Raw genomic sequence first — 17,564 nt, 5'->3', positions numbered from 1 at the left:
TTGCATTACTCTCTCGAAGGAGGAATGCAATGTAGACATACCCTCTATTGCCAGAAGAAATGGACACATATAGCACACAAGTTCACTGCCCAGATTGTGCCTCTCGTTCAGTGGCTGTTAGGGGAACCCAGCCCCTCTATTCTGGTTTCCAGCCCCAAAATCCTATATCTAGTACCCAGGGTCTATATGAGCACAAACCTCCCTGTCACTCGTCTGGACTCCTTCATACCTTGTCTGTTCCAGACTTCTACTCTCTTCCCTTTTCAGCCAAACCGCTATTTCCCTAGGTCTGACAAATGCTTCCTCTTGAGTACAAATCCCTTTCTCTTCCTTGTCCCAGGCAGTGTGACTGAAGTCTCTTTTCTGCTACCAGCTTCCTGTTTTTATAGAAACCCCTACTGTTCCTGCACAAGTGACCTTCCCTTACTTAGGGCTCTCCTATTTATCTAAATAGCCCCCAGTTTACAGCCTAATAAGTTAATTGACCCATCTGGTTACCTTAACTCCTTTAGGATTAATCAGGCAATATGCTTGGCATAGCGACTGGAGAGAAAGCAAAGTGCAGATGCTGGCCTTTTAGGCAGTCTGTCTGTCTGGGATTATCACAGTGCAGACTGGGAAATGTGCAGCCTAGAAAGAAGGCGAGGGACAGGTGTCTCTGGCCAACAGAGGCGGTGTCTACATCTGCATTTTTGTCAGTGAATTTTTTTTTGTTGGTCAGGGGTGTGAAAATGAATGCCTTGCTTGCAGCTGGAAGAAGTTTCACTGACAAAAATGCCAGTGTGGACAGTGCTATGTCAACAGGAGTCTCTCCCACCAACATAGTTATGGCCACTTATAGGCATGACTTAATTTTGCTGGTGGGAGAGCTCTCTCTCGCTGGCATAGAGTGGCACTCTAGGAACCTTTACAGCATCACAGCTGCAGTGGTACAGCTGTGCCACTGTAAGATCTGTAATATAGATTAGAAATGCAAAAATGTGGTTAAAAATGTAACTGTGAGCTGGAGTCAGCTGACAAAGGCTAGCTGCGGGTTTTTAGTGTAGAGATAGTCCAAGAAGTCTGGTGATCTTGTTCTAAAAGTCTAGGTTGAACTTCTCTAGTCTGGCACTCTGGTCCCATACCATCCATGGTCTTGCATGATTTTAGATAGCAGGATGTCCACTTATCATAGGTGTTGCCAAGGTTCCAATGGTCCCATAGAGTTTGTTTGCAGCCACCTGTCATGGCTCTCAGTGTTCTGTGCTGTTATTTAGCTCTAATTTACCTCTAAATGTCTTCTAAGACCTCAGTAAGAGGTGGAAGTATTGGTAATGCTGCTAGACAGTATTGACACCTGGGGTCTGGCAAATTCTCTAGTTTGGCACCAGTCAGGTTCCGAGGGTGCTGAACTTGAGAAGTTCAACCTGTACTAAATTGATGCCTGTTTTCCTATGTAGTATGAAGCCCTCGTATATTAATAACAGGTAAATTAGTGAACTGAGAAATTTAAATTCTTTTCAAGCAGCCAAATTTTTATAAATATTTAGGAGTCTAAAGATGCAAATAGGTGCATAAAAGTGGGATTTACAAGGGGCCTAAGTGATTAATTCCTATTTAATTCAAAGTTAGGTTTAACTTTTTAAAAACTCATGAAGCAACCATCTGCATATTTAGGCACCTAAATACCTCTGAAAAATTGGCCCCAGATCTTATTTTATGAACTAAATTTGGGCAGCATTTTCTGCATAGATAGTAAAGGAGGTGGGCAAGCTGGGCAAAACTTTTAAACAGGCTCTCTCCAGTAAAACCTGCAAAATTAACACATATCCTCTCTGGTCAGATCCATGACACGGTATTCTAACTGGGTACCTGAATAGGCAAGTTTACAGCCTAATAAGTTGTTCAGCTATTTATCATGTATACTCCCTGTCTATGCTGCTCTATATCTCCCATTAGCTTCATTCACTATTATTCTAGTTCTGCAAGGTGCAGAACACCCAAATATCCAATTGACTTAACTAGGAATTGCACCTCCCAAGAGCAAAGTTCCTTGCAGGAAGAGGACTACAGATGTTTTCTGGTCTTATCTTTGTTAGCAATTCACAGTACTTGATTAAAACTAGCTAGCTTCCTAAAACCCAAATGAAACATGCCAAAAATAGGGTGGGGGAATAATATATATTTGTATGTCTGACAACCTTCATTGTTTTTGGCTTACAAAAATATTCACTGACACAGCAAAACTCTGAATTTTTTTGATAATTTTTCACATTTTCCCAACTGATGCAAAATGATGAACACAATGACAGAAGAACTGAAAGAAAATCTCACAGAATGCAGCAAGCACCACTCAATGCAGTTTTCTGGGATCTTACTTTTAATGTAGTATTTTCCAGTTTATACAATGCTAGTATTTAATATATGACATTTTGAGATCTCATAATTTTCATTCTGTAAAACACATTGGATAATGTTGCTGATATTTGAAAAGGGTTTTGCTGCTGAAAAAGGATTTAGGTTCATTTTTTCAATAATTAACTTTATTTTTTTAAATTGAACATCATTTTGCATTATTTGTACCAACACTTCAAATCACTGTAACAACGCATATGATCTTTTATAGCTAGCTGGGGAAATTGCACCAATGGTTCACCTACCTGGGAATTTTGCTTGTATCAGGATTTTTGAATTAGGTCTTAAAGTTTACTAACCTAATTCCCACTGATTTAAATGGAAGTAAGGTTGACTGCTTTGGGCCAGTACAGAGAAAATTCATTAAGGGCCAAAGTTTGATACTTTTAACCATAATGAATAATATCTTATTCCACAAGTGGTCCCATTGGAGCGTGGCACTATGAGTCAAGGTATCAGCCTTTGGCCATTACAAGTAAATAGAAACTCAGGGTCCAAATTATCACAATTGTAAGAACAGTATTAGCAACAATAATATCATCTTGTCACTTTAAAAGACAAAAAAAAAGTTCAAGAATCTAAAGCAGTAGAGAGTAAATACTGGCTTGCAGGCCAGATTTGATTCACCAGGGTTAATTCTCCTGGTGGGTGGCGACTGCTGTATTTACATGTGCCTCTGCAGGTACAGGCACTTGCAGCTCCTGTTGGTTGAGGATTGCCATTACTAGCCAATGGGATCTCTGAAAAGTGGTGTCCCGGTCTGCGCTGCTTCCTTCAGCTCTCGTTGACTGGGAGTGGTGATCTATGCCCGTGGGAGCTGCAAGCACCAGTACCTGCCAAGGTGCAGGTAAATAGAGCAGTGGTGGCTCACCTGGAGCTAAATAAGAAATGGCAGATTTTCCAGTTTTTAAAGGGAAAATAGGGAAAAATTAGGTACCTTTTGCTTTAAATTAAACTTAAAACTACATTTTTGCCTTTTATTTTCTAGTTTTCTGACTACAAACCATGACTCTTAACACATAACTAATATTCTTGTTGATCAATATGTTATTTTAGATGCAACATTACTTAAAAGCATTATCTCATTAATGCTAATCAATCATCTATTAGGAATTTTAAAAGTTCTGTGTTTTAAAATGCAATGGAACTACATTATGAGCCAGAGCCTCAGCTTTTGTAGATGGGCTTAGCTCTACTGAAGCGATGCTTATTTACATCAGCTGAAGACCTGCCCGAATTCTATTGCATCTAACAGGGGAAAAATAAATTTCTCGAGCAATTCTGCCTCATATTAAAAGTACCAGTCTCTTTACAGTTAGAGCCCAGTCCTGCAGTTCTTATTCATTAAGTTCAAGAGAGAATTTTCCTAAGTAAGAAACATGGGTTCAAGCTCTGATATTGCTTTCTCTTTTAAGAGATTAACCTTAGTGGTGGCTATAGAAAAAAAAAAGCAATGACTTACAGCATCAGCTGTATTTGCTATAGGGAAAATGTTACTTCTTTAGAAAAGAAAATGGAGTCTTACTGAAAATAAATATAAGCATACAGGCACTTATGTGATTTTGTTTTGTTGGTTGTGCAGCTGCCTTGGGGTTTGAACTTCTGGTAAACACATTGGCCTGTTAAAGGACATGATTCAGACTGTCCCAGATCCAGCAGCTCATATCAAGGTACGTTTTCTGTTGACTGTAAGTCTTTAAATGTTCAAAAAAATGTTAAGAAGTGTAGGTTCATATTACACACCTTCTATGTGACTCTAAATTCTATCTGTTTACTGTATTGGCTTTTTCATTCTTTTATATTTGCGTGTTGTCAAATCATTCACAATATTAACTTTTTTTTTTGGTATGTGTTCCAGAGACTGAAATAGACTTCAGTTGGTCCTATCACACAGAATTTTGAGGATAAGGAGATAAGTCTCTGTGGATTATAGAACTATGCTTTTTTGGCTTAAAATTCATGATGTTCAATAACTGGAACCACCTGGAAAATACAAAGCTCTCACAGCTCACACTGTTCCGTTGAAGTAAATGGTAACACTACCATTGACTTTATGGCAGCAGGAAACTGCACATAATGTAGAAAACAAAGCAAACCAAAACACATAAAACCGAGTTGGTTCTTAGTTGTATATAAATCAAAGGGAGTTTGGCCACTCACTTCAGTGGGAGTAGGAGGTAGCCTACACTGCAACATTGCTTTTCTACATCTTGAAAATGGTAGTATTTTTTGAGCTCTACTGTGTGCATCATATTATAACCTGAAGCATTTTCTTACCTTTCTGTCACAGAACAGATAATATTTATATAAGTAGATTTACAAATGTAGCCAACTGCTGTATTATTAAGAACACTACAGTTCTGGAAATAGAACATATGAAGTACTTCATTACTTGAACCCAACAAGGTAGCATTGATTTTGAGAATACTGTATTTCTGCATATTATAATATTTTAAAGGCCTTGTTTGGGAAGAGTTTTATAACTGTTGAAGAAATGACAGATTTGCCTCCTAAAGAACACTGCTGGAACTGTCATTGTCTACTAAAGAAATGAATCTGCACCAGAGTCAAAAGCCTACTGATATTTATTTAAAACCAGTACTTCAGGACTCTGTGGTTTAGGTTAGCATTGCTCCAGCTGTTTAAAGATATCACTTGATAAATAAAATCTCTGCAGTAAGAGAAATAGGTTGATTATGTAATTTGGTGCTGAGCATATTTTAAATGAAATCAAATGTTTCTGTTGAGCTCTAGTTTTGAGTATTAAAATTATCTGGGTTTTAATTTGTATCTTAGCATTGGGTTTTGCAGTATTTGATTCAATTTCTCCTATTGCTTAGTCATATTCCTATAGTTCTGTTAGTTGTTTTTATCTTTTGTGTCGTTCCTATTCAATCAATTGAAAAATCCTAGTCAGCAGCCACAATATAGAAGAGCTACACTTCTGAAATACATTTTTATTGAATTGTAAGTTGAAACAAAAACGTATAACTAATATCAATAGAAATTGCTAATTTTTCCTATAAGAAAGACAAGAATGACAAACGGGCTATGGGAAAAGGAACTTTTCATGGTTTTCTTACGTTGAGATGTTTTTAAGGAATATGAGCCATAAAATATTAATGTGCATAATATGCTGATATGAAAATAGTAACAATTCAAATGTTTTAAGGCACCAAACATATTTTTGCAGAGTGTTGGTATTTTTAGAGCCAAAGATAACACCAAAAAGAACTGACTTTCACATATTTTGCCAAAAATGGCATGAGAAGCAGTTTTTTTCACAGTGGGAATTGAATTTCAAAAAGGTGGGAGGTGCGGTGGGGTAATATTTGTGTGTGACTTTTGTGGCAAGTCTAATAATGAATGCTTCTGACAGGCTGGCAATAGCAATCAACCATTTTTCCTAAGTGTATAAAAACACAAGGATAGGTCCTGCATCTTCCAGCAGTAGTTACTAGGCTTTTTATAAACTAAATTTGAACCAGGCCTGAGATATGTCCATATCCAACTGTGTTCCAAAAAACACTTACTACAGACACAGAAGACTTATGAGTTATTCTGTCAACATAGTACTGCTGAGCAAGCAAACTGTTTACTTATAAGAATAAGAAGTAGAGTCTGTTTGTAGCAGCAAAATATGCAGAAATTGGTTATATATTAAAATTTGGGCAAGTGTTTTAGCCAATTCATGTGCTTATCATGTGAATGAAATCAGTACTAGACAAATAAACTTCAGATCCAGCACATTAATATTGTAAATTACTTTTGTATAAACATATTCGCCAAAAAGAATTAGGGGATGATCCATTGATTAAGACTTTAGCAGTGAACTAGATGAATTACCTAAAATATGTCACCGAGAACAATTATGTGTTGCCAGGAAAATGAAATAATTGGACTAATATTTCTTTATAGCTCTTTTTTTTTTCAGGACACTACAGTAATTTGGTATCAGTTTAGTAATTCATATGACATTGTTTAGTTGTAACTATTACTTTACCTTACTAAATGTGAATATGTTTGACCTTTTTGAATATTTGTAGATCATAGAATCATAGAATCATAGGACAGGAAGGGACCTCGAGAGGTCATCGAGTCCAGCCCCCCGCCCTCAAGGCAGGACCAAGCTCCGTCTACACCATCCCTGACAGATGTCTATCTAACCTGTTCTTAAATATCTCCAGAGAGGGAGATTCCACCACCTCCCTTGGCAATTTATTCCAATATTTGACCACCCTGACAGTTAGGAATTTTTTCCTAATGTCCAATCTAAACCTCCCTTGCTGCGCTTTAAGCCCATTACTCCTTGTCCTGTCCTCAGAAACCAAGAGGAACAAATTTTCTCCTTCCTCTTTGTGACACCCTTTTAGATATTTGAAAACTGCTATCATGTCCCCCCTTAATCTTCTTTTTTCCAAACTAAACAAGCCCAGTTCATGAAGCCTGGCTTCATAGGTCATGTTCTCTAGACCTTTAATCATTCTTGTCGCTCTTCTCTGTACCCTTTCCAATTTCTCCACATCTTTCTTGAAATGTGGCGCCCAGAACTGGACACAGTACTCCAGCTGAGGCCTAACTAGTGCAGAGTAGAGCGGCAGAATGACTTCACGAGTTTTGCTTACAACACACCTGTTGATACAACCTAGAATCATATTTGCTTTTTTTGCAACAGCATCACACTGTTGACTCATATTCAACTTGTGGTCCACTATGACCCCTATATCCCTTTCCGCCATGCTCCTTCCTAGATAGTCGCTTCCCATCTTGTATGTATGGAACTGATTGTTCCTTCCTAAGTGGAGCACTTTGCATTTCTCTTTATTAAACTTCATCCTGTTTACCTCTGACCATTTCTCTAACTTGCTAAGGTCATTTTGAATTATGTCCCTATCCTCCAAAGAAGTTGCAACCCCACCCAGTTTGGTATCATCTGCAAACTTAATAAGCGTACTCTCTACCCCAATATCTACATCATTGATGAAGATATTGAACAGTACGGGTCCCAAAACAGACCCTTGCGGAACTCCACTTGTTATCCAGCAGGATTTAGCACCGTTAACAACAACTCTCTGACTACGGTTATCCAGCCAATTATGCACCAACCTTATCGTGGCCCTATCTAAGTTATATTTGCCTAGTTTATCAATAAGAATATCATGCGAGACCGTATCAAATGCCTTACTAAAGTCTAGGTATATGACATCCACCGCTTCTCCCTTATCCACAAGACTCGTTATCCTATCAAAGAAAGCTATCAGATTAGTTTGGCATGACTTGTTCTTCACAAACCCATGCTGGCTATTCCCTATCACTTTATTACCTTCCAAGTGTTTGCATATGATTTCCTTAATTACCTGCTCCATTATCTTCCCTGGGACAGACGTTAAACTGACCGGTCTGTAGTTTCCTGGGTTGTTCTTATTCCCCTTTTTATAGATGGGCACAATATTTGCCCTTTTCCAGTCTTCTGGAATCTCCCCTGTCTTCCATGATTTTTCAAAGATCATAGCAAAAGGCTCAGATACCTCCTCTATCAGCTCCTTGAGTATCCTGGGATGCATTTCATCAGGACCTGGTGACTTGCTGACATCTAACTTTCCTAAGTGATTTTTAACTTGTTCTTTGTGTATCCTATCTTCTAAACTTACCCTCTCTCTGCTTGTATTCACTACGTTAGGCACACCTCCAGACTTCTCGGTGAAGACCGAAACAAAGAAGTCATTGAGCATCTCCGCCATTTCCAAGTTTCCTGTTACTGCTTCTCCCTCCTCACTGAGCAGTGGGCCTACCCTGTCCTTGGTCTTCCTCTTGCTTCTAATGTATTTATAAAAGGTCTTCTTTTTTCCCTTTATGCCTGTACCTAGTTTGATCTCATTTTGTGCCTTTGCCTTTCTAATCTTGCCCCTGCATTCCCGTGTTGCTTGCCTAGATTCATCCTTTGTTATTTGTCCTAGTTTCCATTTTTTATAGGACTCCTTTTTTATTTTGAGATCATGCAAGATCTCCTTGTTAAGCCAAGCTGGTCTTTTGTCATATTTTCTATCTTTCCTACACAGCGGAATTGTTTGCTTTTGGGCCCTTAACAACGTCCCTTTGAAATACTTCCAACTCTCCTCAGTTGTTTTTCCCTTCAGTCTTGCTTCCCATGGGACCTTACCTACAAGTTCTCTGAGCTTATCAAAATCTGCCTTCCTGAAATCCATTACCTCAATTGTGCTGGTCTCCCTTCTACCTTTCCTTAAGATCATGAACTCTATTATTTCATGATCACTGTCCCTCATACTGTCTTCCACTTTCAAGTACTCAACTAGTTCCTCCCTATTTGTTAAAATCAAATCCAGAACAGCTTCTCCTCTGGTAGCTTTTTCAACCTTCTGAAACAGAAAGTTGTCTCCAATGCAGTCCAGAAACTTATTGGATAGCCTTGCCCCGCTGTGTTAGTTTCCCAACATATGTCTGGATAGTTGAAGTCCCCCATCACTACTACAAGGTGGGTGAATAACTGGTTGGAAAACTGTTCCCAGAGAGTCATTATCAGTGGTTCACAATGAAGCTGGAAGGTCATATCAAGTGGGGTTCTCAAGGGATTGATCCTGATTCTTTTTAATATCTTTATCAATGATTTAGATAATGCCATAGAGAGTTATAAAGTTTGTGGATGATACCAAGCTGGGAGAGGGTGCGAGCAGGGATGTGGGGCTGGAGCAGCTCTCTATCTGCTATGGGCAGAGGACTGCTCTAGCCCCGCAGGGCCCACCACGGACAGAGTTGCTTCAGTCCAGCCACAGCAGCCCCAGCCTGTGACAGGCCCTGGTACACCACAGGCAGAGGTACTACTCTGGCCAGATTGGAACAGCCACTGCTTGTGTATGTGTGTGTGGGGATGCTCCAGCCCAGCCACAGTAGCATTCCCACTCATCCCCTTTTATTGGTTAACTGATAAAACGCAAAATTTAACCGGTTAACCAATTAAATGGGATTTCACATCCATAGTTGCAAGTGTTTTGGAGGATAGGATTAAAATTCAAAATAATCTGGATGAAATGGAGAAATAGTTTGAAGTAAATAGGATGAAATTTGGTAAGGACAAATGCGAAATACTCCATCTAGGAAAGAACAATCAATTGAACATATACAAAATGGGAAATGTCTGCCTAGGAAGGAGTACTGCAGAAAGGGATGTGGAGGTCATAATGGATCATAAGCTAAATATGAGTCAAACTTGCAGCAGTGTTCCAAGAAAAGCAAACATCATTCTAGGATGTATTAGCAAGATACTTATAATCAAGACATGAGTAGTATTCTTCCACTCTACTCAGTGCTGATACAGCCTCAGTTGTAGCTTTCTGTCTGGTTCTGAGCTCCCACATTTTAGGAAAAATATGCAGAAATTGGAGAACGTGCAAAGAACAAAAGAAGTGACTGAAGGTTTAAAAAACAACCCATGAGGGAAAATTTGAAAAAAACTGGGTTTGTGTAGTCTGGAAAAGACAAGGGGGACATGACAACAGCTTTCAAGTACTTAAAAGGTTGATACAAGGAGAAGGGGAAAAAATCTGTTCTTCTTAATCTTGGAGGACAGGACAAGAAGTGATGGGTTTAAATTGCAACATGGGAGGTTTAGATTTGACATTAGCATAAACTTCTTGTCAGGGTGGTTAACCCCTGGAATAAATTGCCTAGGAAGATTGTGGAATCCCCATCATTAGAGATTTTTTTAAGAGCAGTTAGACAAACACTTATCAGAAATGGTCTAGATAATACTTAGTCATGCTATGAGTGGAGGGGACTGGATTAGATGATGTGTTGAGGTCCTTTCCAGTATTGAAATTCTATGCTTCCATGATTATTGTGCTTTACAAAGAGAACTGAGGAGTGCCTGGCCCCAAAACCCAAATACCATCAAACTTTGGGAGTGTTTTAAATCTGAATCTTAGTCTGGATCCAGATTGTGCATTTTATACCCACTTCTTATGAATGTTAAGATTTAAAATTATACAGCCTGACTGAAGCATTTATAATTTTCATTTTTCATTATTTTCCTGTTCATTTTCAAAGTGCAGTTGCCCCTAAATCGCAATTTTGTGTTTTCATTCAAAATCATTTGTCAGGAAGGAAAAGAGAAGAATAATTTATGTGGACCATGTACTATGAAAATATTCAGTTCTATCTTAGAGCACACAGAGAGGATGAATGACTTGAAATGTTTGGCCCTGATCCTGCAAACAATTATACCTGTGCTTAAGCTCTGTGCATGTAAACAGTCCCATTACAGTCAATGGGACAAAACTCATATGTGTAAAATGAATCACGTTCCTAACATAACTGGGTCCTTAGTTTGTCATTTAGACAGTGTTGTTACTAGCAAATAAGTAGTGCTTAAACTAGTCACACGAGCAATAAACAGTACAGATGTGTATTTGATTTAAAATGAGATATAACAATTTTTATGATTCAAAAAGCTTCAATTAATACAAAGACATTCATGTTGGACAGTTATTTGTAGAGTTTTTGATTTGCCCAATGTCTTGAGGTACCATGTTCAAGTGTTTATGACAAAGTTTGAATGCTCTGACTCTTCCAAAATAGTTTTACTGTAGGAGGATTGTGTGCTAAAAAGATGATGACATCCAATATGGTTGGAAATATCACAGATTTCCTTTATGTTTTATTCCTGGCAGAGGAGTACTGTTTTAAGCTGGGTCTGTAAAGAATTAGATCCAAAATATGATATAAAAATGATTTTGTCCCTGGTGCCACATAATAAAGATGTGCTTTGGGATTAGCAGAATATTAGGATTGAGCATCTTCAGCTGAGTCTGAAGACTAGCAGTGCAGCCTTCAGGCAGTTTAATGATTTTAGCTGGGTGGGTAGGATAGTCTGATTGTCCAGCCCTCCTCTCATTAGTTGAAGGGAACCAGCAGGCCTGCTTTTAAGCTCAGCAATTGATGACTGCTTAATGGTTTGTTTGACATCTGTGATTGTGTTTGTTCTTGTCCTGCATTACCTCTTGTCTTGCTCTGGTCCTTCACCAGCCGTTGCTCCTATCCTGATCCTGAGTCTAGCTCTGATCTTTGGCTCTCATTCCTGATGGTGGTTCTGACTGTTGGCTCTGGTTTCCAGCTCCCTTGGCCTGTTTCTAATTATGGAGCTGGAGTGCCAATGCTCAAGCCTGACACAGAAGGGTTCACACTCAACCAAAAGTTCCTTTGTGCCATATGTGTTAAGGGTCAAATCCAGAAAAGACACTATTAGTATTTGCTGTATATGGAGGGTGATCAATGAAAACATGGAATTCCTTTTTTTCCCCCTAGGAAGCAGAGTCTTTGCTTTTGGTGTGCTTGTTTTTCCTTCAGGATAAGTGGATAGCACACAGTTTAGCACTTAAGGGCGGAGAAGCTAAACAAGGAGCCAAGTAAGGTTTTTTTTTAACAAGATTTTTAACTTAACAGTATATCTATTCATATCCAAAAGAGAGGTTATGAATGTTTTCAGAAAGGTCAGAGCTCAACTTACTTCTTTGCAAGGGCAAGTTTAATTGCCATTTAAATAGGTTTTTACTTGACTATTTTGCTCTACTATTCATTAAAAACAAATACTTGTAACAGTAATCATAGCTACACATCATTCAAATGCTACTTCAGATGAACATGGTGTATTTTTAAAGGAACATACTTATAAAACACCAATAATTAAAAGTTATATTTTTAAAAGCCAAATTCTGTTTTCAGAAACTTGGCCTGTAAATGTCTGGTGTTTTTCTGTTTGCCTGGATATGATCCATTCAACATGTTTAAATGTTGTGGAAGAATTTTTGGAGTCATATTTCAAGAAAGATAGTTAAGTTCTCTCTTTCCTGCAGTATCCTCTAATTTGGATCCCTTCCTTGATTTTCTGAGGACAGAAGTTACAGATATGTAATAATGGAGTTACTCAATTTATTGAGATAGATCCCATATGATGTAAATGGGTTCAGAGCCACTGAAGTCAGAGCAAGGTTGACTTACATCAGCTGAAGGTTTGGCCCATGTATGTCTATGTGGTTCAAAAAATATATATATATTTTTTGGTGGATGACAAAACAAGAATAGAGGGATAAATCTCTTTGGGGAGACGTTTATTTTTGATGTTTTGTTCTGGGGACTTTTGAGCTGTGATGTGCAGAGTCGTCATTGTCAGTGAATCCTACACCTGATATCTGAAAAGTTACAGAGTAGTAGAGACATGTTGATTTTACTCTGTGTTTTTACATTTCAGAAGCTGAAGAGAAATGTAATGCTTCATCTTGTAGGTCAATGGTGTCGCTTTTTTTGGAGACTTGTGAAGAAACATTCTATATCATGAGCCACATTCTGCAGGCATACATTTGTGCAACCACACTGGTTTTATAGGTGTAACTGGGAAGAAACTTTGGCACACTGTATCCATGGCATTGGAGTTATACCTTTGAAAGCCGTGCTCTACTATTACAATGAAAGCAAAGAGAATTTTTCAGAAGAAATCAGAACATTTTGAAAATTAATCCAAACTTTGAAACCTGGTAGGAAGACTTAACCTAAGTTGAATAGGAGTTCCATGAAGGATTTTAGTGAGATGTAGTGTACAGTTATCACAGGCAATAATTTGCTACCTTCAGCTCAATATAATATAAAATAATTGCTCCTGCCAATTATTAATACATTATTCCTGAATGTAGGGACTAATGATAAGTTAATGGGCATCACACATGGAAAAGTCTTGTGTGAGAGCTTACAGTTAGCCTTTTATGCAAACATTAATGTTTATCTTGGAAACAATGTTTCTATTTTTTGTGCTATTTTTACTAGTGGTATAATGAGTCAGTTTTAAATCTTCTAACTCTCTTTCTAATGCTGCTAACCAGATCACAGTTGTTGTGCCTTTATTGTTCATAAACTGATTTTTTTCTTCAAATGTTTGAATGATATTGATGGTTTATTCGGAGTGCTCATAAAAGGAAGAGATATTGCCATGTTTAATAGTGAATGTGGGTGAAGTACAATATTGACAGTGGTTCATAATTTGGTTCATTCATGTGACTCCTAGTCTGGTGATGGTAAAGTCTGGAACATTATCCCTCTACTGTACCTCAGAAGGAGGTATCTTACATGTTAGTTATTTACATGTAACTAACCTGTCAATATACCATTCCAGACAAACTGTGTGTCTCATCCTCTTCTAATGCATAGCCACACAGAGGATGACAACCGGCTACAGTTTTCAGTAACAGCATTAGCTCACATGACAAGGGATTTGCTTTCAATCTAAGGTTCAACCCTGCTGATGACCCATGTGGATATCAGTATGGATCCACATGACAGAAATTCTGTTGTTGTTTTTTTAAGTTTGCTTCTCTACAAATGTAAGAAATCACACACACATAAGTTAAAAAATATTATGGTTACAAAGTCAAGCAATCAAAAGTTTGCAAATGCCATAATTAAGGCTGGGTGGGGCCCTGTGGGCAACCTAGGCAGTGGAATGTCTAGTCTGAAATGCCACTGCATTAGGGCTCCAAGCAGCTTTATAGATGTGGGCTGGCTTCAGGATTTAGGCAGCTTTGCACATGGCTACTGGCAGAAACTCAGGCATCTACAGGATTAACAGAAGCTTAGCAGTGTTTTTGAGAATGTGTTTGGCACCTAAGCATTAGATGTGGGTACTTAAGGTGAATCTAAGTCTTACCCCTTCATTTGCAACTTCACAAACCCCTTAGTTTAGTTCTGTGCTGTCATTTGCCTTGGGCAGTCCCTCTGTTGTTTCCAGTTATCTTTACTACATAAAGGAGGCTCAATTATTTTTCCTATTGACTTTAACAAGGTGTGTTATTGTCTTTGGATTATAGACAGATTTAATAGTAGTCATTAGCACCTGCCCTCATAACAGTAAGGTTTTGTGAGAGATTGAAATCTGCTATTTCAAATTCAGTAAAAATATTATTTTAAGTGAGATGTTGTTGCTCAATGAAATACATGTTAAGATTATTGCATGATGAACTAACAGAATTTTTGTTTCACCATACCCTTATCTTGGGTATAAATTTTCTATCAGGAATCAGTATTCTGATAAAGGAAATAGATGCGAATAATGCCCTCTAAAAATTTAACATAACTTCTGAATTCAGTGCTCAGTTTAAAACCCTTAATACTAGGGATCTTACTTATAAAGACTATGATGTAGTATATTTGTTTTAATCAAGAGCTAATAAACAGATCTGCATGCATAGGTATCTTACAACTCTCCAACAGGGAACATTTAGATACAGGAGATACTATTGGTCCCTGAAGATAGCCATTCTCTTAATTCACATTAGGGACCTGGTCCTCTAAACCTATGCTCACATGAATAGACTTTACTCAGGCTCATGGCTGTTTTGAAATCAATAAAATTGCTCAAGTCAGCGGTCGTTGTTCAGGAGCTCGTCTATCATTACAAAGTGTAAAAGTCTTTACTCTCAAAAGCACAAAGCACTGACATCATGCGCACAATGGAAGAAAAATGGGATCTAAACAGAGACCTGATTAGAAGGGAATGCACTAAGGCTATATCTACAATAGCAGCTGAGAGATGTAACTTCCAGCATGGGTAGATACATGCACTAACTGTGCTCTGGCTATTACACTAAAAAATAGCTGTGGCTGCAGCAACACTTGCAGTAGCTTGGGCTAGTCTCCCAACAGCAATCCCACCCAACTCCCTGGGTACATACTTGAGCAGCTGCCATGCAATGGAGTGCACCCACATTACTTTTTGTTAGCACTCAAGCCCCAGCAAATCTAGCATCTATGCACCTCCCTGTTTCTGTGCCAACATGCTGTAAGGGGCTGATCCAAAATCAATCAAGGTCAAGGGAAAAATAAGATCAGGCTTCAAGTGCAGAGCAATTAAATTTAATTGGAGAAACTAAACAGAGAAGTGAACTTTTGTCAGTAAACAGCTTAATTTGCATTTACAGCATCAGAACACTAGTTACACTTTTAAAATTCTCTCCCTTAACTGTCTTACAACCTTCTAGCCAATCAAATAGCAGAATATGATGCTTCTCTGCAGACATCATTAACTCTGAGGAAAATATACTTTAATTGATTACATAATTATTATACACAAAATAAGTGCTGACAATAGAAGCAATTATATAATTAAATGTTTAACCCCAAGACTGATTTTTAACTTGCTAATTACTTAAAATGAAAATGGGAGTAATTTTACCAATAGCATCGAATAAGTGCCTTAATTTTAAATATGGAGTAAAAAATAGATGCCAAAATGTGTAAGATTTCAGGCAAGTACAGAAGTGGAACTAAAATGAATAAGCATTCCTCACTTGACCGGAGTCTTCTAATTGGGAAGAACTTAAATATGTGTAGTAGGAGAACTTGGAAGTACATAGTTATCTCTAGATTCCTCTCTGAGAAGGAAGCATTTATAAACAACCTTTCAAAATAAGTGCAAGTCCTGAACTGAGGCAGAAATCTGATGTTGTACCTCGTGATGATTTGAAACCTTTATTTTTGAGAGACCACCCACCGTCTCACCTAGTTACAATCAGAAGAGATGAGTCCCCATTAATTCAAAATAGAGTGGGGGTCCCATGGGGGATCATTGTTTCTGAGGGGCTTTCAGCTCTGCTACAGTCTTCCTCCTGATACAAAATTGCCCTGATCTGAAATCACCCTTGTCTGATGGCCTTCAAGGCACACTGCAAGGAACATCTATTACATGGGCTGTTTTGAAGGTTGGGCTTTGATGAGGGTTAGCTCTGCAGGAGATAGGGAGTTTTGTGTTATTTTGACAGTATGATTGAGTTTGTCTTTGTAACTTATGGCAATGGTGCCCCATTTTACTTTGTATAAAAATCTTTAAGAACTAAAATTGATACACAGTAATATTTATCCATTTGACTGGATTCATATTCATCTATTAGACTGGTTGTCCTGCCTCATGCTTTAACATGAATTATATAATGGTGCTATTGCCAATTGATACAGAAATAAGCCCTCCTATTAAGTTGCCAGCAGCTACCCCCTATAAACGTTTTAAAAAACCTTCCACCATGTCTTCTTTTAAAATAAAAGCAGAAGGGAAAAAATCCACTTCAATAGGTATATCTGTTTGAAGAACTAGTGACGTTAAGAAGGTTATAATACAAGTTAACAGTCATGCAACAAAACTATATGGAATCCCATTAGTAGGCATGGAATAAATGAATCATGTTCTATAAAGACTAGAGCTGACAGAATAATGCAGAGTGGATTGCTGATGAGATGGCTTTTTAGGGGTATCACACTTGTGGGGGCAAGTGGAGTTTTGTGTTTTGCTGGCAATGTATGATGGGGCACCTAGAGCTTTACAAATAATTCTTTTGTATAAATCTAAAGAAATTATAACATCTGGTGAATTTAGCTTCTTTTTCTGTTTGTACAATATTTGTGAGCTGAGAATAGCATTCTTGAATTTCTTTCTTAACTGTGAACAGTTCATTCCAAGTATATAATGTTTAGTATTTGAAATTTGTGTTGTGTTTAGTGTGAGGTGATTATTTTTTTTAGTGAAATTTGCTAAAAATAATGCATTATCTCAGGGCACAGAAACTTTCATAGAGTTGGGTCAAATTCAACTAATAGTTCCAAGTTAAAAAACACCTAAACACACTGAATATAAACATGTCAGAAACATTGAAATGATTTGTTTAAAAATGTCAAACACTGGAAATGTTTTATTCTTTTTATTTCTATTTGTATCTTTGTTTCATTGAGGAAAAAACATAAACATTTCAAAATAAAGAAAGTATTTGCTTAGCTCCAGTTGTGTAGTTTGTCCCTGGTTAGATAAATCACATGGGCTGTGTCTACACTGGGCCACTTATTCCGGAAAATCAGCCGCTTTTCCGGAATAAGCTGTGAGCTGTCTACACTGGCCCTTGAATTTCCGGAAAAGCAATGACGCTCTACTGTACAAAATCAGCCGCTATTCCGGAAAAACTATTCTGCTCCTGCTCGGGCATAAGTCCTTATTCCGGAACACTGTTCCGGAAAAGGGCCAGTGTAGACAGCCCAGTAGTCTTTTCCGGAAAAAAGCCCCGATCGCGAAAATGGCGATCGGGGCTCTTTTCCGGAAAAGCGTGTCTACATTGGCCACAGACGCTTTT

The 17,564-nt window shown here is 38.0% G+C and overlaps 1 protein-coding gene across 4 annotated transcripts in view; it reads left to right on the top strand.

Moving 5' to 3' along the window:
- ERG (ETS transcription factor ERG) overlaps positions 1 to 17,564 on the top strand; it is a 217,829-nt gene that overhangs the window by 65,258 nt on the left and 135,007 nt on the right. For all 4 annotated transcript variants that reach the window (XM_014575429.4, XM_014575421.4, XM_014575424.4 and 1 more), the window contains exon 2: positions 3,977 to 4,064. In XM_014575429.4, coding sequence (XP_014430915.1) covers positions 4,026 to 4,064 — 39 coding nt within the window. In that variant the 5' untranslated portion in view covers positions 3,977 to 4,025. The remainder of the gene's footprint in view (positions 1 to 3,976; positions 4,065 to 17,564) is intronic.

Source organism: Pelodiscus sinensis, chromosome 1 (genome assembly GCF_052426305.1).
Source record: "Pelodiscus sinensis isolate ZL-2025 chromosome 1, ASM5242630v1, whole genome shotgun sequence".
NCBI classification, from domain to species: Eukaryota; Metazoa; Chordata; order Testudines; family Trionychidae; genus Pelodiscus; species Pelodiscus sinensis.
This window is presented reverse-complemented; position numbering and strand designations above follow the sequence as displayed.